At 33.9% G+C, this 19,316-nt stretch overlaps 1 protein-coding gene across 14 annotated transcripts in view; it reads left to right on the top strand.

Moving 5' to 3' along the window:
- LOC119660563 overlaps positions 1–19,178 on the top strand; it is a 30,132-nt gene extending 10,954 nt beyond the window's left edge. For 6 of the 14 annotated variants that reach the window (XR_005250451.1, XR_005250450.1, XR_005250448.1 and 3 more), the window contains 14 exons: positions 222–517; positions 591–728; positions 835–972; positions 1,030–1,218; positions 2,602–2,724; positions 2,816–3,112; positions 5,083–5,426; positions 5,626–7,937; positions 9,090–9,260; positions 10,832–10,988; positions 14,314–14,494; positions 14,840–15,007; positions 15,081–16,356; positions 17,025–19,178. Coding sequence is in view for 2 of the 14 variants with exons in the window: in XM_038069205.1 (XP_037925133.1) it covers positions 222–517; positions 591–728; positions 835–972; positions 1,030–1,218; positions 2,602–2,724; positions 2,816–3,112; positions 5,083–5,426; positions 5,626–7,937; positions 9,090–9,260; positions 10,832–10,988; positions 14,314–14,494; positions 14,840–15,007; positions 15,081–15,212; positions 17,025–17,027 (4,649 nt within the window). In the remaining 12 variants the exon portion in view is untranslated. Of the gene's footprint in view, positions 1–221; positions 518–590; positions 729–834; positions 973–1,029; positions 1,219–2,601; positions 2,725–2,815; positions 3,113–5,082; positions 5,427–5,625; positions 7,938–9,089; positions 9,261–9,510; positions 9,662–10,831; positions 10,989–14,313; positions 14,495–14,839; positions 15,008–15,080; positions 16,357–17,024 lie in introns of those variants that run through there. The other 8 variants (XR_005250443.1, XR_005250444.1, XR_005250445.1 and 5 more) reach the window with 8 other exon arrangements.
- The last annotated feature ends 138 nt before the right edge of the window (positions 19,179–19,316 follow it).

The raw sequence follows: 19,316 nt of genomic DNA, 5'->3' as shown, positions 1-19,316 counted from the left end.
AAGGTTTTTGAAAATGGGAGCAACAACTACATTTTACCAGACAAAACATCATAAGTATTTAAGTTGATGATCTCATACACGAACACAATACCATTAAACACTTATCATCAACACGAAGAGAGATGAATTAGAGGTCGTTTGAAGATGAATGATTTGTTTTTATCTGTACCCTCATTTGAAGTAGAACTATATGAATACAATCTGAATTTGATTCATTTTAGGTGATTCAATTGAAATACGTCGAGATAAACCTAGCGTCCTAATAACATCACCGGGGTCTCCAGATTTACATGCAGCTAATCGCCAAACATCGAGTGCAATTGCATCGCGCTATCCACAGCGTCTACAGGCGACAGTGGGTCATCCACAAGGATCATATTCTGAACCGAACATTGACGGTCGTGTTCAAGTTAAATTGGGCTATGATGCTAATACTTTACAGTTGATTGTGACTATTGTTTGCGCTACAGGATTGACTCTAAGGTCTAATGGTGCTGCCAGAAATCCATATGCAAAAGTACAAGCAAAACCCAACGGCATTCCTTTATTATATTAAAATAAAAATTATGCTTAACAAAGACATTTTGTAGGTGTTCCTTTTACCTGATCGTGGAAATAAATCTAAACGAAGAACGAAAACTTTAGCTAGTACATGTGAACCACGTTGGGGTCAAACTTTTATTTACTCGGGATTAAGAAGAGCAGACTTAGTTAACCGATTGCTAGAGGTAACTTCTTTAATCGCATTGAATTGCATTATTTATTAATTTTATACCTCTAACTAGTCCTCAACAATACATTCCGGAACTTAATCCTGTTGTTTTATATTGATAGATTACAGCTTGGGACTATGTTCGATATGGTGCCAATGACTTTCTTGGTGAAGTGTTGATTGATTTAGGATCACATATCCTAGACGATGAACCTGAGTGGTATAACCTCCAGCCGCATCAAGACTCGCCAAGTCATACAGTGAGTTGGAATACATACTTACATACAGTTAAATTGTTGACATTTTTATTATTTCAGTTACGCCGCGATGACTTTAGTGAAATGGAGATGATTTTAACGCCAACAGATCATTTGTCACCCCCTAGTACAACTTCGCGTTTGAGTGATTCGGATACTACTTCAGAATGTGATATCGATGGTATACCCACTGGTCGTGATGGGGCGAGTATATCTTCACTAGGAAGTTCTTCAAGTCCTCCTCCAGAGGTAAACCTTGAGTTTAAAGTGGATAGGTCGATTTACCAACTTTCTACAATGCGTGAAATATTCTTTGGAGAATCAGGGTGCCTTTTTCTTTTACTCCCTCCAACGTGTCGGGAAAATCGAAAGTGATTTGTGATTACACATATACTTTCATTTAGAGAAATATAAATTTAACATGCCCTTCTGTTCTGAATATACTACGTTGTACGGAAGAAGTTTATGAAAACTTTAGTGCGACGCTTAAGTTTTTAATTTAGATTGTATGTATTACCTATGTTAATGATGAAGAAGCAGGGTTGTTTATATAAAAATGATGGAAATTTGATAATAATGATAGTTTAAAAAAATGTAAATTTCTGTTATATCAAGCAGAAGGCGAGGAGTGTTGATATTATAAAAATGTGTAATTTTGTCTATTATTTAATCAAGGGGATGTGCATCTTGGCCTAAAAAAATATCTCATTTAACCACTTACCCAAAGCTAAATGTGGGAATATGATCTTAATATGGCCAATAGTTATGTTCACTTTATTTGAATATTTGTGTATCACAGCGCACACCTTACAGGTATTCAAACAATTAACATTATTGGAAGTGGGTTTAAGGGAAAACCTGGACAAAAAATAAATTGATCAATGCAGTAGACTCGAAAAATAGCGAATGAAATAAAACAGAACATTTTCGTTATTTAGAAATATCTAACAAACATATTGCTACAACGAAAAGAATGAAAAATGTGCAAATTTATTCTTTTCTATTAGAAAAATTGGTTAAAATAATAAAGTGGGTGCAAGCACGTATGTTTTTTCACAATAAAAACTATATTAAAAGTGTTGAAAATCATATACCGACAGGTTGTCCATTTTTGAAGTACTTTGCTGATTATTCGAAAGTTGATTGCTTCACGAGTCTACTGTATTACGGCAACTTTGATTTGCAGATATTTGTTAAGGAAGATGAAGCTATGATTAATTTATCACCAATATTTTGATAACTTCGCGATATCTGAAAATGTCTATAACATTAACAAAAGGATTTAAGGTTACGTTTATATTTCAGTGATTACACGGAAGATTATGTGTGCATAAAAACTCGATCGCATTTAACTAATTTTTATTTTTGTTTATAATTATATTTGAATTTACAGTACTTGCTTATAACATACAATATTTAGTCAGATATTCTAATCTCATAAATGCGTATAGGCTAAAAGCTTAATAGTGAGAAATATTGCTTATGTTTGTTGCTTTATTCTCTTAAAAAAAAAGTGCTCTTTGAGTTTTAGAATGGTAGACATAAAATTTGTTTGAAAACTTAATCAATGTCAACCCAATTAATGAGTTGGTGATTTGATATCATTTTCATTTCAATATATTTGGCTTACAGATTGAAATTAAAGAACGACGCTCACGTCGTGATATGTCACCACAGGGACGCAAAAGGGTTGCGGGTATGGTAGCACGGGATTACCGAACAGTATCGGGCATTGGACAAAGTTATCACAATCAAGTGAGTTATTTTTTTCATCATAACATTCTAAAAGTCTTTGAGCGATTACCCATATAAAAACCGTATAAGCTAATGATTTTACTGTTAATAGAATTCTTCCATGTATTCATCATCGCGTAGAAATGGTGGTAATAATTGCGGAATGAGTTTGAGCCAAAGAAGTCATTCCGCTGCACCTAGCGACGGTTATTATCATAATCATCATAGTTATCACCACCACCATCGAAACAATAGTCCAAGGCGTGGTTCCTTATCACCACCCGATGACCGTTGTAATGATTATCCAGTTCTTCCAACACATTCAGCTTCGTCATACTCACCACGTTTTCAGTCACGATCAGCAACTGCCACACCAACGGGATCACCAAAGAAGAGACAACTGCCACAGGTATGTTAAATTCATGAATTCATAAAGCGTTTCATATTCGTGATTTGTGATAAATGTCTACGCCACACTATATACACTTAATATCGAGATCTTGGGAAAAAACGGTAAACGCATGTAAACGTTACGTTTCGTACGTTAAAATTTGCTCAGTTGGCAACTTTCATCGATTTCATTTTCCAATTACGATAACAAGACATCTTATCTGACTAAGTTTACTGCGCTGTTCGCATAAAAGAAATGTTATCGGAAACAATCCGACATTTAGTTTGAGTTATTTGAGAAAAAAGCGTAACTCTTATTAGAATTCTCCGTCTGCTTTTATGATTTGGCTATGTCTTCCACCTCTCCTTTCAAGATTCTCAGATAATTTATGTAAAGGAGAGTAAAGAAGATGAATCCTTCAGCCATCCGGTTTAGATGAAAGGGATCAAAATAAGGAGCATACGCTTAAAAATGAGGGACATAAGAATGTTCATTTCGAAGACCTACTGTATGGGCCAGGTAGATTAAAGGTAGAATATGAATTTCCTGAGAATTTTATCACCCGAAATTTTAAACGCGTTGTCCTCGAAACCAGGATTTTCGAATTCGGGGAAAACCTAGCGCCTCCAGTTTTCAGCCGATCAAATCCAAATTTGAACCGTAGCATTATAGTAATATTTTCTAGTGAAGTATGTAGGATTTTTTCGATTGATTTCAATTTAAGAATCTTGTGACCGATTTTCCGCAAATTTTTTCGTAAAAAACGATGCGAGGGTAGCTTCAAATGATTGTACGGTGATTTACTATTTTGCCCATATTAGGTGGAATTTCGCCGGGTTTTTTACATTCGGAAATCGTAGTGAGGAACTCGTCCAATTTCTTAAACTGCTTTTCATTGTGGACAAGGGACTTAATGTCAACGTCTTTCACCGGATCAACGAAAGACTTACGACCACCTACAAGCTTATGATATGTTATACGGAGCAGATATTATTTTTATTTGCGGCAGCTTGAGCAATGGCACAATGAAAGAGGCGTTCAATATCACGATTGAACAGCGTGGTACATTTCAAAAACCAAGCTATGTCCTTATTTGGCCATCGGGCGTCGTCGAAAGGTCTGTTCTCTCTAGCATAATTATATATAATTTAAAATTTGCAGACTAATAACCCAAAAAAAATTTAGTCGCCTTCCAAAACAAGCTGGTAATATTTTGAGTGAATTCTTAATACACAACTACAAAACGAAACACTGCATTTTGCACCGGGTTTTCGGCAGCCAAGAGAGCCTATTTCAGCTTACAAAAACTATTTCACTTGAAATGTCTTACTATAGGGTCAAAGCCTTTACTGTACAAGACCATGATTTTGCCAGGTCCTTTGTATTCCTAGGAGGTTTGGGAACTTAACAAAAGAGAAAAACATGAAAATTGCGAGCTCTTAGCCACGTTCGGAAAAAGAATTCTTCGAAGAGTTTTTGGTCACGTACAGGAGGATGAACGACATTTATAAGCGTTACTATGGCCGTTTGGTTGTGGATAAAATGCACCTCAATAAGATGCGGTGGGTGTATGGGTTAGGATGATTCAGCCCAGAAACCCTACAAGGACCATATCTGTGGTAGACAGAGAAAAAGGAAACGTGGCAAACCCTGCCTGAGATGGAGTGACGACGTAGGCCAGGACACCAGACAGCTTTTACAACAAAGAAGAGAACATTTCTGTTCACGTCACAGCAGAATAGCCACTCAAATGCGTATCATATCCATATTCGCATTTCGCGTATTTCCATTTGTATGATGCTATATTGTAGAATGATGTACAGTGAGGAGTCGACTTTGTCGAATAGCATGTTTTCATTTCTAATTGATTTACTTGTGAAATCTGATCGCATTTACTGCAAATTTGTTTGAATGCTACAACACGAGCTACATTCAGATGTAAAAAATTAATTTGAATCTCTATTGAATTCAGTAATTTGTCATTCTAGGTACCGCAAACATCACGAAGTGCAATGATTCGTGACCGACTCAATCACGAGTTTGATGAACGAAATTCAACAACAGATCGATTCGGTCGTCATCGTTCAAGACAAGTATACCATCAAGCAACTTATCGAAGCACCGGTATGGGTGGTTGGGAACGACATTATACTGGTTTATCTGATAGTGATCTACATGCTATGGAGTCAAGGTTGCGTCCAAGACACTCATTATCACCTGATAAGGATTTCATGGGAGATTTCGGCGACTCTGACATGGAATCAGTAGTTAGTGTAACCTCAAGTGCTTTCTCTACTCAATCAGAACGACCACGAGGATCGCACGGATTGAGGTAAGGTGGAATAATTAATTCAGATACATATATATTTAAGATTTACTATAAGCGACAATGTTCGATCTAATTTAGAGACGCCAAAAAGTTGCTTAAATTGTGATCGCTAGTACCTGCAATATAAACATTATATTTGTAATGAAAATTCGAAAGTAATTCTTGGAATTCTTTCTCGCTTCTTTACATTAATTTTATCAAGAAGAAATCGTCATCGAAAATGGCCATCTCTGTATTGCCACCCTTCAAAACAAACCGGTATTGAATACCTACAACAAAATAAGCCTCGAAGTTTTGAATATATTGACCCGTTCCTTGAGGCAACGCAAAACTCGCCATATTCATCGTCGAGAACAATCTTCGAGCCTATACCACAGTTCAACGATAAAACAGTGCCATCGGCAAATCTCATACCAGATTACATTTATAGTTTTTCTCGCAACATAATACCTAATATATTCGCTAGAAGTGATTTTAGTACCTTTCCTGGCAAATTGTTTCACAGGAATTCTGTAGAATACGCACTACCACGGTTCAATTTGGAAACATTAAAACGTTTAAAGAATCCTGTAGTAAACTTTTTTCGAGGTGAACCTTATATAGCTCCAAATAATAAACATCCTTTTGATTTACCACAACAATTTCGTAGCGAAAGTACAGAAAATAAATCTAATTTCATGCGCTTGTTGGGACAGTCAGTGCCAGTAGATTCACGAAAGCCCTCACTATCGTTGTATTTCCCAGTTTCTGAGCCAACTTTACCCTCATTAAGTATGATTGGTGATTATTGCGATACTACTTTGCCTTGCTTCAACATTTCTGCAGGAAATGAACGTTACCTAAATGCTTTGGACTTACAGTTTCCGCAGTGCTATGTTATTAATTCAGATAATAATATACTACAGTGTCCAAAACAGGAACGTCCACTAAGCAGTAAAAAGAGTACTAAGAAGCCTTTCCAACGTCGATCGATTCTGAAGAAAAGACGAGAGGAACGGCCGATTTCCATGTCTAGGTCCTTAGAGTATGACGATATGCCTGTCTACCGGGGAAAGACCAGTTCGCTATCGACAAATGAAGATGATAAATTTGCTTTATATAGTTCAATCATAAATCCACCAAGAAAGTTTAAATCAGAGTCAAACATTCGTCAAACCTACTTTGGTGCTGCTATCGATGAGGAACATCCTCTAAGCCATTCGCACTCATTGATAACCGATGATAAAATTATAAATATTGTGTATGATTCAGATGTTGGATGGAAACGGAAATCTGTTTACACTAATATTTTTCGAAGCATGAAAGAAAAATCAAATGGAGAGATTAGAGCTGAAAGTAGAAAAAAATTAGTCGACCGCAACAGTCTATCTTTGGATTTATCGAGTTCATACAGTTACAATAAAAAGAAAAAGAATGCTGTTGAATTAGAGAGAAGTGAAAGCGAACCTAAGGCTAACGTGCCTAAGTCCTCTGAAGGAAATCAATTGCATTTACGAATGAAGGACAAACGATCTCCTGCGAACAAAGAAACATATCTTAACAGAAGCAGAAGTTCAAGTATGCGAATCGAAAAGTCTGTTAATAATGATGAAAAAAAATCGATTTCGATAACTCAAGTTGTTGGATTAGTGCACCATAAAGAACCACCGAAAACTGCCAAATGTCTACGCACACAGCAAAAGTACAAAAATAAGCTAAAACGACGAGATTCACACCAAAAAGACATAGATGAACCTGAAACTGAGGTTTCAGATGAACTTATTGATTTTTCTCCACACCCAAGTCCCTGCAGCCATTATAATAAGAGCGGTAATCTACAAGAAGGAAAGTTGGCATATGAAAAATACGGTCATCATATTCGAACTGGTACCAGTGTTTCGTGTCTCCCTGAGAAAAACTGCAAATTTAACGTCCGGGACAGTACCGATGAGGTTTGCCATAGTTTCTCACTTGATACGAGTAATTATAAAAATTGCACCAATCATGATGATCATTCGAACCGCCGTGATCCTCTAATGAATGTAAACTCTAACTCTGATATTTATGAAGAAAGAAAAAGGTCAACAATAGTTTATCACGGCAACTATTCAAAAAATAATGATAAACATTTTAGTTATGATAGTCCACTATGTAGTAATGCTAACTTTGCTTCTTCTTCCTCTTTTGCAAATTCCCAACAATATCATCACAATCAAAATCAAACTCATGATCATGAAAACGATGTTAACAATCACTTAATCGAAAATAATGATTACGAAACTTCATCACACGCACGGTATATACGGCGAGAAATCAGTGAGTATGATATTCGAGACCGTGTTGTGAAGGTACCGTCGAACGATGGTAGCTCTGGCCGTGGGGATAGTCGTGAGCGTAATAGAGATCGAGAACGAGATCGCGAACGGCATTTACAAGATCGGATGGATCGGATTGAAATGGCAAGCGATCGTGATGAGCAAAATTCATTCAGCAGAAGTATGTCGAATGCAGATTGCACACCAGAAGAAAAAATTGGTAAGTACGGTGTATTTTTTATTTTAATCCAATAGTAGAGTGTAACTTTGTTAGTCCCTGGTCCGGCAAATTAAAATAGTTGAATGGTTTAAATAAATGCTGAATTTTTCGTAAACCTAAAAGGTGTTTAAGGGATAATTGAAATTAAATAACTTTTAAATATGCTATACTGTTGGGTATGTTTAGATATGAAAAGTGATACCTTGCAAGTGGTTATTTTCTTGCTTTCGTAAGATTCCTGATGCCATTGCCGCGATTCCATTATGAATATTGTTTTCCATTTAGGGAATATTTTTGATTAATTCGCATATACACTTTCTTTCAAATATCAACAGATTGCGCAGTGGCTTCATTTCATTGTAGCATTATTTGATTTTGAGCACCAGTAATGGAAACTGTGTCGACGTCTTCATTCTCAAAGAAATTGTGTATGGGTCAATGATCCGCACCGAAAAATACACTTAAGTGGATGGATCACTGATAAAAAGTGGATCTTTAGAAGTCCATATTCGGCAGTTTTGTTTGTTTACGATCTTATCGCTCATTATCAAATTGCGAATTAGTTTCTATTGGTTTTTGTTTAAAATGAATGACATTTTCAAATTGCTGCTGGTAGTTTTTCGGTTTTAATGTTTGCACAAGCTGACTTCTGTATGGAAACATGATTAAGTGTTATATAAGTTATAACTTCCATTTTTATCAGCTTGGTCAATTCATATTTAGAAGTTCCACATTTTGCCAGAGATTGGTAGTCAGGTGGTCATAGTTCATTCATTTCTACATTAGACTTTATGTTGATAGCAATGCTCTGGGATGTAACGATCATTACATCATTGCAACCTAAAGTTAAATTAAACTCCAATCTGTACAATATACTCGTATATTGTAGTATATTCACACATAATAACTCCTATATGTTAGCTACATTAAAAAACGAGCATATTTTATAATCTTCGAAAGCATTGTCTGATTAACTTGTTTACCGTGGAATACAAGAGCGGTACATAGACTACTGCATGTCCTGCTTAGGTATTCTTCAATTTTCAAATAACTCTTATGTTTCCTGAAATGATACTTTGACGCTTTTCTATGTGTACTCTGAAATTGCTTGAAAATATATAAACGAAAAGCATACACTTACTCCATTTACAGATGGCAGTTTATCAGATACTGCGGTAGGTGTTCAGAATACGGAGACAGGAAAACGGAAACCGGAACAACGTTCGCCAAAGAGTGAAAGCAGTTGTCGGGATCGAGAACGAGATCGTTTTGGAGTTGGAATGGGTAAAAAAAGTAACTCAACCTCACAACTATCAGCAACAGGTAAGTGCAGATATATTTTAATATTATGATGCATATCATTAACTTCCATGCACTTATTGCCTATAACTGAAAAATGAGGCAAACTGTTGATTTCCTCATATATCAATCATATAATATTATATTTATGTACATATTTAATATCTAAATGATGTGGGACGAAAGTGACATATTTACGTCTTGAAGAAAATCAAATTTGTTGAGATTAATTCATATATGTATCCGTTAATATTATTTGCTATGACATGCAAAGGTCGAAAAAGACGTATGGGGTTTGGAAAGAAAGGTAAAAATTCATTTACGGTACACAGAAGTGAAGAAGTTCTTCCTGGGGATGCTCGAGGAGTCCTTTCACGAGGATCTTCTGCATCTGATGACGGAGAAGGGAACGCCGAAGGGGACAGGTTCGAATTTCACTAATTTTAGTAGTTTTTTCATGACATTCAGTTGTTCAGTTTGTGGACCTTTTCATAATATGTTTTTATGTACTATATAAGTTTTTTTCCGGAAGGTGGATAAATATCTTAGTTTCTATTACTTCTGTATTGAGAAGCATAGGCAATCATTGAGCCCACCAACGTAGTACAGGGAGAGATAGAATAATTGGTTGAGTGTGCTTGTACCTTGAATAATAACCAATTGAAATTTTTTGTCGATAGCGAATCAAATCAGAATTGATAAATTTATAACAAGAAGATTATTACCAATGTCATTACAACATTGAAGAAGTCAGCAAAATATAGTTGATTAAACTGCAAGTGTTGCTTTGAATATAGCTATTGTTGAGGCCTGGAAGGCTTTTCGTTTTCATTTTATTTCATTACGAGATCACTTTATTACTAATTGAAGAGATTTTTTAAAATTAGTTTTATTTCCTGTAGTGGCTAGCTTTTGTTGAGCATTAGCAATGTCTATAAAAATGTTGCAATCGTTTATTTTCGTTTCGATATAAACAAGTTTTCATGTATGATGGTTATTGTTTGTTTCTTGAAGTTAGAAATTTTAAATAGTGATAATGTCTTCATTTAATACTATTGTTGATTCAAATACGCAACTCTCAATAATTACAAAATCGAAAATTTCCCATGTTGATTTGTTATTATGATACATGTTACATATTTAAAAAATTTAGTGAGAGGCATCCTGTCCTGAAGTTGGCGCAAAGTACTTGAGTAGTGCATGGGGTAATGAGCAATTCATTGAAGGGAATATCGCGTTGATTAACTTATAGAGGTATTTATGTTACTAAATAATTGGAATATCAAAAAATGTGGCATACATACATGACATGATATATTACGTACATCTTAAAAGTATGATATTTGCACAATGAATATACCAGAAGGTTCGCTCAGCTTCAACTATAGCAATTAATCTACTTCACATGCACCATTAGTATGTCACGATTCTCCCATCAATACTTAGTAATAAGAAAATTTCTGAGGGATAATATTTAATAATCGAACATTGCAAAAATGAATTTACCGAAAAAAAAAAATTGTCTATTAGTGGTGAAAGTATAAAAAAAATCCATATAGATATTTAAAGAGTACCTCATCTGATATTACATATAGACCAAGCTCAAGGGTGCGGTATGCAACATCATCGAGGACGTGGTTCCTCTGGAAGCATTCAACGGTCCGTTGAAGTGGCACCGGCGTCATCATCGCAATGTAGTGCATATCGTGCCGGAAGTCTTCACTCGATATCAACGAGTTCTGAGGGCTCATCGTAAGTTTACGAAGAAAATTGAGATTTCAAGGCTGAAAGGTTTCTCGTATAATTATCACTCGTTTCTCTTATTATTTTGCAATTATCCTTCATGAACTGACACTGTCTAAATGATTGGCTCGATTTTTATTATTTTTCTGGATCCGTATTTGTCTACTGTTGATGGAAGCTTCAAAACTGTTGTATATTTGTTGAGTTAATATTCTGCCTAAATTACTCAATGTGCTCCAGTTGCAAACTTCGTCTCAAAAACTTTTTGTCGCATAATACCATCATATTAGTTCAACGATAGTTAACTTCTTCATAAATAAGTAGCGTTTCCTTATAGATGCATTGCTTCGACGTTAATATCTAACTCTAGAACGTTGAGTGGCCGTTAGTGATGCTTCTCTAATATTAGTACTGAAGGTTCATAAGAATAATGCCTGGAAAAATCAAACATTTACATTCTAGAGTTAGATTGCGTACGATTAATAAACATATGGGTTTGGTCGTTGTGCGCAAGATTCTATAAGGTATTAAAGGGTTGTTGCTCTTTGTATTCTTTCTTTTACAATATACATGGCAATACTGAGTTAATCAAGACAATTATTTTATTTTTTCCATCAATTTCTTTATTATATGTTGACTTATACCTATAACTTTTAAATAGCTTATTGCATTAATTTTGTTATTTCAATGTGTGCAGTCATTATAAATATAAATGTCTCTAAATGTTTTTTTTTATTTTAATGTCGACTTTAATGTGAATATCTTAAAAGAATGCTTTGATTTTTGAGATGATGTTTGAGTAATAATTTTTTGCTAATAATATTTTCGCATTTGCAATTTATTTGGTTCCACTTTAAACTACTTTTCCGGAACATTTAGAATCATCGTAGAAATTAATTAAATTAAGCATATGTAAGTTTATAGGCACAATAATAAATTAAAAACAAAGCGAGCATGGTTCTATTCGAAATTTATGAAGCAATCGGGGCAGGTGTCGTCTCCTCAACCTTCAAACATATACCACACACCAAAGCATTGAAACTAGTTTGTTAGGTTCTTGTAGAAAAATCGACTGCATGCTTCTTACACTTGAGGGTAACATTGTTGTTTTTATACATTTTGAAGAAGCGCGAACATTTTTTATGAGCAAAATAAAGAGAACAATAGGCTGCATTATGAATAGCATGAAACTGTAATTTTACAAAATTTTACACTAAAAGTCATCCTTTTTATGAACAAGAATGTCAATCTGGGGGCCACATATGAGTGAAGAAAAATTTCACAATAAGCATAACGTTTTTAAGTTTTTGTTGGAAACAAAACCTTATTAAAATCGGTTTACTGTCTGTCTGTCTCCCTGTCCGTCCATCTGTCTGTCTGTCATATCCATACATGCAAAAAGGGAGTCTGAAAGAGGTCAATTATTTTAAGGATCCGCTCTTAGAAACAATCTAACCGAAAAATCTGAAAAAATCATGGTGGTCCGCGCACAAGTTATATAGTACCCGTTAGTGAGTAATGTCGTTCTAAGTCCAATTTAAGGGGGGGGGGGCGAGAGTCTCCATACATGCAAAAAGGGAGTCTGAAAGAGGTCAATTATTTCAAGGGTCCCTTCTTAGAAACTATCTAACCAAAAACTCTGAAAAAATCATGGTGGTCCGCGCACATGTTATATAACCCTTATAATAGTCCCCGTTGAAATATCTGCTCAAAGTTAACTTAATAATAGTATATGATTATATTTTGAATATTTACTACGAAATCCCCTTAAGTTCATCCTAGATCCGAAGAATTTTGCAGTAAGATAGACTTTAATAGCGAGCGTCATACTGGAAACTTTTATGTAAAATTTAATATTATTAAGAAAGTTGCAGTAGTTGTAATAGTTGCCACTTTCGCGTCAAGTTTACTACTCCCCACGAAACAAATTATCAGTACCACATTGAATTGAATACCGGGTTTATTCACTGTGTATTCACTAAGAGCTAGATATATGTAAGTGGAACCATCGTGTAGTTAAATATTCTTACATAAAAAATCAACATAACCTGACTTATTTTATGTTGAAATAGTAGATTCAATGGCTCTATTGACATATTTGTTTAAAAAAGGGTGTTCTAGAAATTGATTTTAGGCAAGGTGGAAAAAATACAGTGTTTAGTTGAGCTGCTTAGCAACGTCAGGGACGAGTCGTTTGAACATAAGCTGCGTTAAAGCGTTGAGTTCAAGTTAAATTAATGTAGATGTTGCATCATCAGTTATTCTTTTCATAATTATGAATTTGAAATGTGGTTCATAGACTTAGATGAGATACTTTGTCTCACTACAATATTAGCAATGAATTAGTTATCAATAGGATAAATACGTTCCTACATTAAATTCAAAAGTGAAATAAGTGTATTTCTTTCCTTTTTCGTAAAATTGCTAGATCGTACAGCGTTACCACCGCGTGGTCCGTACGAGTTAACTGAGTTTTTAATAGTAAAACTGGTATTTGAAAAATATTTCCCTTGCTGTTATCGAACAAATAGTGCTTTTCCGTAATCTTTAGCTAGTCCTAATTGAATACTTTGATATTAAACGATATACATGTTACTGTAAAAAATGAAATATAAAAATGTTTGGCTTAACATCCAATTTTTATTAATAACATGTTTTTGTAGTGTGGTTTCTTACTATGTGTATGTGTGTTTTACGAAAACATAGTTGCTTAGGCGCACGGTGGCAACAACCTGCACTTTGGTATTCAATGTGTGCATGATTACGTGTAATATCAAATATTTGAAACGGGAAAAACTATTAAATTTTGAGTACTCACTTCCTAAAACATTCAATTTACTTAGAAAGCAAATGCCATGCATAACTTCAATCTGCTAAAATGCAAATCTGTGTTGTTTTTGATAAACAAGAAAAGTACAAATCTGTAAAAATATGGCATTTTAAAATTTATTACCTATTTCTCCCTGTTTTCCGATCTCATTTCGATGTAATGTTATATTTATAATTTATAGAGAAGTATTCATCAGTAATTCGTTTGTTCCGTTTTGGTCATCAACCGTTGCATAAGTTTCCAGTAATGTTATCATATCAATGATATTTGAAATATGCTTGCCATATGAATAGAAACTTGAATGCTTATGCTATCGAGTGAACTGATTATTATCGGAAGCTTATGCAAATTAAGGTCGGTCTATAAGGATCATATTTTCTTTGTAAAAACTTCACTTTGTATAATGTTAAAGTTACTTAAATTCACTCCTTATAACCGATTATTTGAAATTTCTGAAAACATCTGCGAAAAAATCTACAGTGTACCTAATTCTAACTAATACAGGTGGTCTCCTTCACTACGAATGAATGATGGACAACTATCTGATTTCATCGATGGTCTCGGACCAGGCCAATTGGTAGGACGGCAAGTTCTTGGTGCGCCATCCTTGGGTGATATACAATTATCTATGTGCCATCAAAAAGGATATCTTGAAGTAGAAGTGATAAGGGCACGAGGGCTGCAGGTAAATAGACTATTTGACTTATGTGAGTTGGTTATGTTCAAAAAAAGTAAGGTATTTTTATTTGCTCCAAATTCGAAGGTTTATATTAATTTGAAAAGCATAATTCCTAGTATCTTGTTTGGGGGGACTTTTCAATTTTTATAACACGGAAAAATTGTAACCTAGAAAGTGGTGTCATTCACAGTAGTACCTTAATTGTAGCTGTCATTTCTGGGAAGAAATAATGGGTCATTCTTTCCATTCTGTTCCGATATCGTGGTTTTGGTCAATCGTTATTTCTGTTTTGAGAACTATTCAGCTATTTGCTCAAATATGTCTTAATTCAATCATTTTTAACCCTTCTAGGCGAAACCAGGATCGAAGGCGTTGCCAGCACCATATGTAAAAGTATATTTGGTTTCTGGAAAAAAGTGCATCGATAAAGCCAAAACAACGACCGCTCGCAGAACATTAGATCCTTTATATCAGCAACAACTAGCATTTAGGGAACCATTTAATGGATGTGTGCTCCAAGTGAGTAGTTGTGTTGAAACTTTAGTATAGTAAGTATCATTGTCCCGCCTTTATTATTATATTTTTTAAACAGGTCACCGTTTGGGGAGATTATGGACGAATGGAAAAGAAAGTGTTTATGGGCGTAGCGCAAATTATGCTTGATGATCTAAATTTATCAAACATCGTTATTGGCTGGTACAAGCTGTTCGGAACAACATCACTGGTCAGTGGTCCTCCCCGATTGGGTCTATCTAGGCTTTCCTCAGTAGCCTCACTCGACTCACTCAAACTTTGAATTCACTAATTTAAACCCTAATTTTGTTTTACTTTTAACACCTATTTACATATTTGCTAGACTCTTTTCAATCCAAAAAATAGTGTATGCTTTTGTAACTTGTGTATATGGGACGATAGATAAAAGGCTTGAAAATGAAACCTTACGGTTATCACTGAAAGCAATAAATAACAAAGTTTCAAATGCAAACCTGAGGAATCATAGAGAGTTTCAGATAGAGAATAATCTGTCAGTTTATATAAGTAATTTTATGACATTTTAAAAAGTATCCCTTCGTATACATTTCGAGTTACTGCATAATTGAATCATATATGCTTTACAGTTGAAATGTTGCATGCGTAAGCAAAGGTGAGTGTACATTAATTTTCAATTATGTCATTCAATTGAGAAATTATCATTTTTACTTGCTATGAGCTGTAGCTATAAATGCTGTTCTGATAAATAAAAATTACATCAATCTACTTCCAGTGGAAAATAATATAGTTATATCTGACTATTAAAGACTACCATAATATACAAGAAATTCTCAGAATGTACACTTACTCTTGGAGTTTTCAGAAGCATATTGATATGATAATGTTATATTATATGCATTTGAGCAAAGCAACGCATTTTTTACGGTGAAATCCGTGATTATACCATTGAAATTTGTAAATTATTATGTACTTTCTTGCAGACGCATAAATATGTTAGTTCGTTATTACTGCAATGATTTTCGTGAGAACTTTCTTGTTTGTCGCATGTTTTTGCAATGCTGTTAGTTTTAAATGGAAGAAAAAAACTAGCTATTATCGGTTCTACAACAGGCGACATTTCTCGAATTTATTTTAAATAGAAATTTCTTTTACCCCGATCGATAACACACTTTTTATTAATCAGAAATTGAAGAATATTCCAAATGTCTGTAGCAAGTCCCATAGGTAATATATTAATTTATTCCTAACGTATACACTTTGCGTGAAATGTCCTCAAAATTCTGCTTGGTCTTGTATTTCATTATGCATAAAAGTGTTTCACTATAATATTCACACAGAACAAGGTTCACCGATCATCACTCCCGAAATATATTTAGGTATGTGTTAGTACATGTCTTACATTTGTTCAATTTTTATCGAAACTGCTCCTTATTGAATATAAAACAATATGCAAAATTCTTTGGATTCATGCGTTAATGCAAAGCAAGTTAATATACTCGTAAAATGCGATCTTTGAAAGACTAATATCTAAAATAGTTAATATAAGCGGTACTAATTTCAGTTTACGTTTGAGTATTTTCGCAATAAGATTCCAATAAACTATGAAAAGAATTTAGTATAAACAAACTTATTTACACATGTGCTTCTTAACCTTCAATCAAGAGAGTAAAATAAGAACCTTTCTTGACACTTGAGTTATTTTCTTATGTACTTAGATACTATGTAATTTTGCTTCTCCTAAAAGAAAACTGAACAGTCTAATGTCACAATACAATTAAAAACATATGAGCCAATATGTTGGCATTAGAATTCCTCAAAAGTTGATATCTTTTTTGTAAGTAAAGTATATTGCCTAACTAAAGACAAATATTAGCGTTCCCTTAAAACTTTCAACTTCAACTCCGATTGGAAATGAATTCTGCTATAATCAGGGAAAAGCTTACTGCATATAATAAGCCCATTTGGAATTATAATCTTTCGCTGTTTTCCTTTAACAGACAAAAATATGCAGTGCCAATATTAACACAATTTTCTTTGATTTCAGTAAAAAACGGTATATGCTATAATGACATGATATGGAACAGAACTTCCGGATTCAATGCTGTATGAAATATATCATACTATCCTTCAGTACTTGAGATATTCACTAGGAATGATGTCTTCTGAAATGCAAAATTGACATTTAGAAATACTAAGATTGTGAGCAGATGGAATGAAAATTCGACAGATGTCTGAGTTAGATAAATATGAAATTAATTTTTTAATTGGAGATTGCTAATTGCATTATAAAAACTATAGTAGTAAATGACAACAATAGAATCTTGTAAATATCCTTCTTTACTACTAGTATACAAATGAAAACAAATTCAGAATAATGGGAAAATTATGTGAGACAATTGTATAAAAAATAAACTCCATTTGCAAGAAATGAAAATGTATATAATAAAGCGGTAAAAATCCATCATAGTTTATTTATCTGTCTACTTATTAAAAAGAATATATCTAAGTTGAGTTGAAAGCAGCAATAAAGTGTTGCGCACGCGTTGCAGCGTTTTACGGTAAATAAATCTATTTTTCCATGAAGAAAAGAAATTAATGCAGTTGTTTTTGCATTATGAATATTTCAGTTTTTAACAAGGAGATAAAAGTTTCCAATCCACTTCAAAAATGAAGCAGTTCACAATATATCAATATATTTTGAAGTTACTAGGTGCAGCAATTTTTCAAAAGTGCCAAATATCAGTAAAGTCAAAGTGCAAGAATTACGTAATTTGGTGTAGTAAGCTAATATTCGGAATATTGGTTTTATCCCGTGTCAATGACAAATGAGTTAAAGCATGTAAAAAGTGTACGGGGCGACTTACGATAAATTAATTCACTTTCTATTTCTTTTTCCTTTTTTGGAATTGTGCCAGTCTCATTCTGTGAGAGATATTCTAAAGCAAATGAAAAATATACCGGCGTTTTAGGACTTTATATTCTACAGTCAAATCCAATTCAATTCGCTGACGCTCGTTTGGATATGGATGTGGATACATTTGACATTAGGATTCAGTCAATAACTTTTTTCTGCGTTCATGCCATGAACTTTATGTTTCATTCACATACGAATTGCAAGTGTTTCTGTGCCGTTACGTCACAATTAAGATCTTTCGCAATATATAGAAAACTAAATGGAAAATAAAGAAAATCAGATAACAAAAAATTTTCAAAAACGAAATGTCAAAAAATGTACCTTTTCCCTTCCTCCTTTCTAGAGGATTTGAATATGTTTCAAAGCAAATGTAAAGAAAGGCAGGAAGGTTTTATGACAAATGCATAGGAAAACGAGAAAATAAAAACAAAGGGTCTTATTAGACTTTAACTTATGGTGATCCTAGCACAAATACATTCCAAATGTTGAATAACGTCCCTCAATTGAGAGAGCTTTCTGGTTTGAGGAAATGTGCATCAAGAAAGAAATAGACATTTCTACTATTGTGTTATCCACTTTGTTGCACGTTTATTCGATATTATAGAAATATTATACTATCCTCAGATTGTGTAGGGAGTTTAAGATGTGTATGATAGCACAAACTTGTCGAATAAATTATTAAAGATATTTCAGCACGTGCGACAGATTAACTGGCAATATCGCGAGGTATGTTGAATAATGTCAAATGCGAATAAGTTAGTTTTCATGGCTCAATAAATACTTGTTTAAATGATAAATTCATTTTCTCAATAATTACAATTGCAAGAATTGTCGCTGGAAATTTCTAGGGCAATGGGATATAAAACATGAGTAGAAATAATATTTCTTATATAATTTTGGTATTTTGAGTGTAAATCACACAATATTTTAAGTGCTTGAATTCATCACTCTATTATTTCAGAAGACATTGGAAAAGCAATTCTACCTGCACCACTTTCTAAATTTTCAAGGACTTTCTAAGACATATGAGAATATATTGTGTATTGCATATTGGAGATTTTCAGGCAATCAAATTGCTTTTTCACTTTGAGTCTCTTATAAAATTCTCCATATAAGTTATTAATTGTAAAAAAATGGTTAAGTATGAATAACAAGAACTTATGTCTTAAAAGAGGAAAAGAAACAACAATGAAAATGCTAATGTTTAATTCAATACCCCGACAACAACCAGAAGTCGGGAAGTGACAATAAACTGTGAAAATTTATGAAAGAAATAAAATCTAACCAATTCTTTTATTTTCTCTAAAATATATAGTTAAGCGATAGTGAAATATTTCTCGTGGAATTCAGTGCCACCTGTCAATAGTTATCTGCTGTATTTAAAGGGCCACTATGTTTGATGATATTTATAGTTCGTCGTCG

This window comes from Hermetia illucens, chromosome 6 (assembly GCF_905115235.1).
Source record: "Hermetia illucens chromosome 6, iHerIll2.2.curated.20191125, whole genome shotgun sequence".
NCBI classification, from domain to species: domain Eukaryota; kingdom Metazoa; phylum Arthropoda; class Insecta; order Diptera; family Stratiomyidae; genus Hermetia; species Hermetia illucens.
The sequence above is the reverse complement of the archived record's forward strand: the minus strand, read 5'-3'. Positions and strand labels throughout refer to the sequence as shown.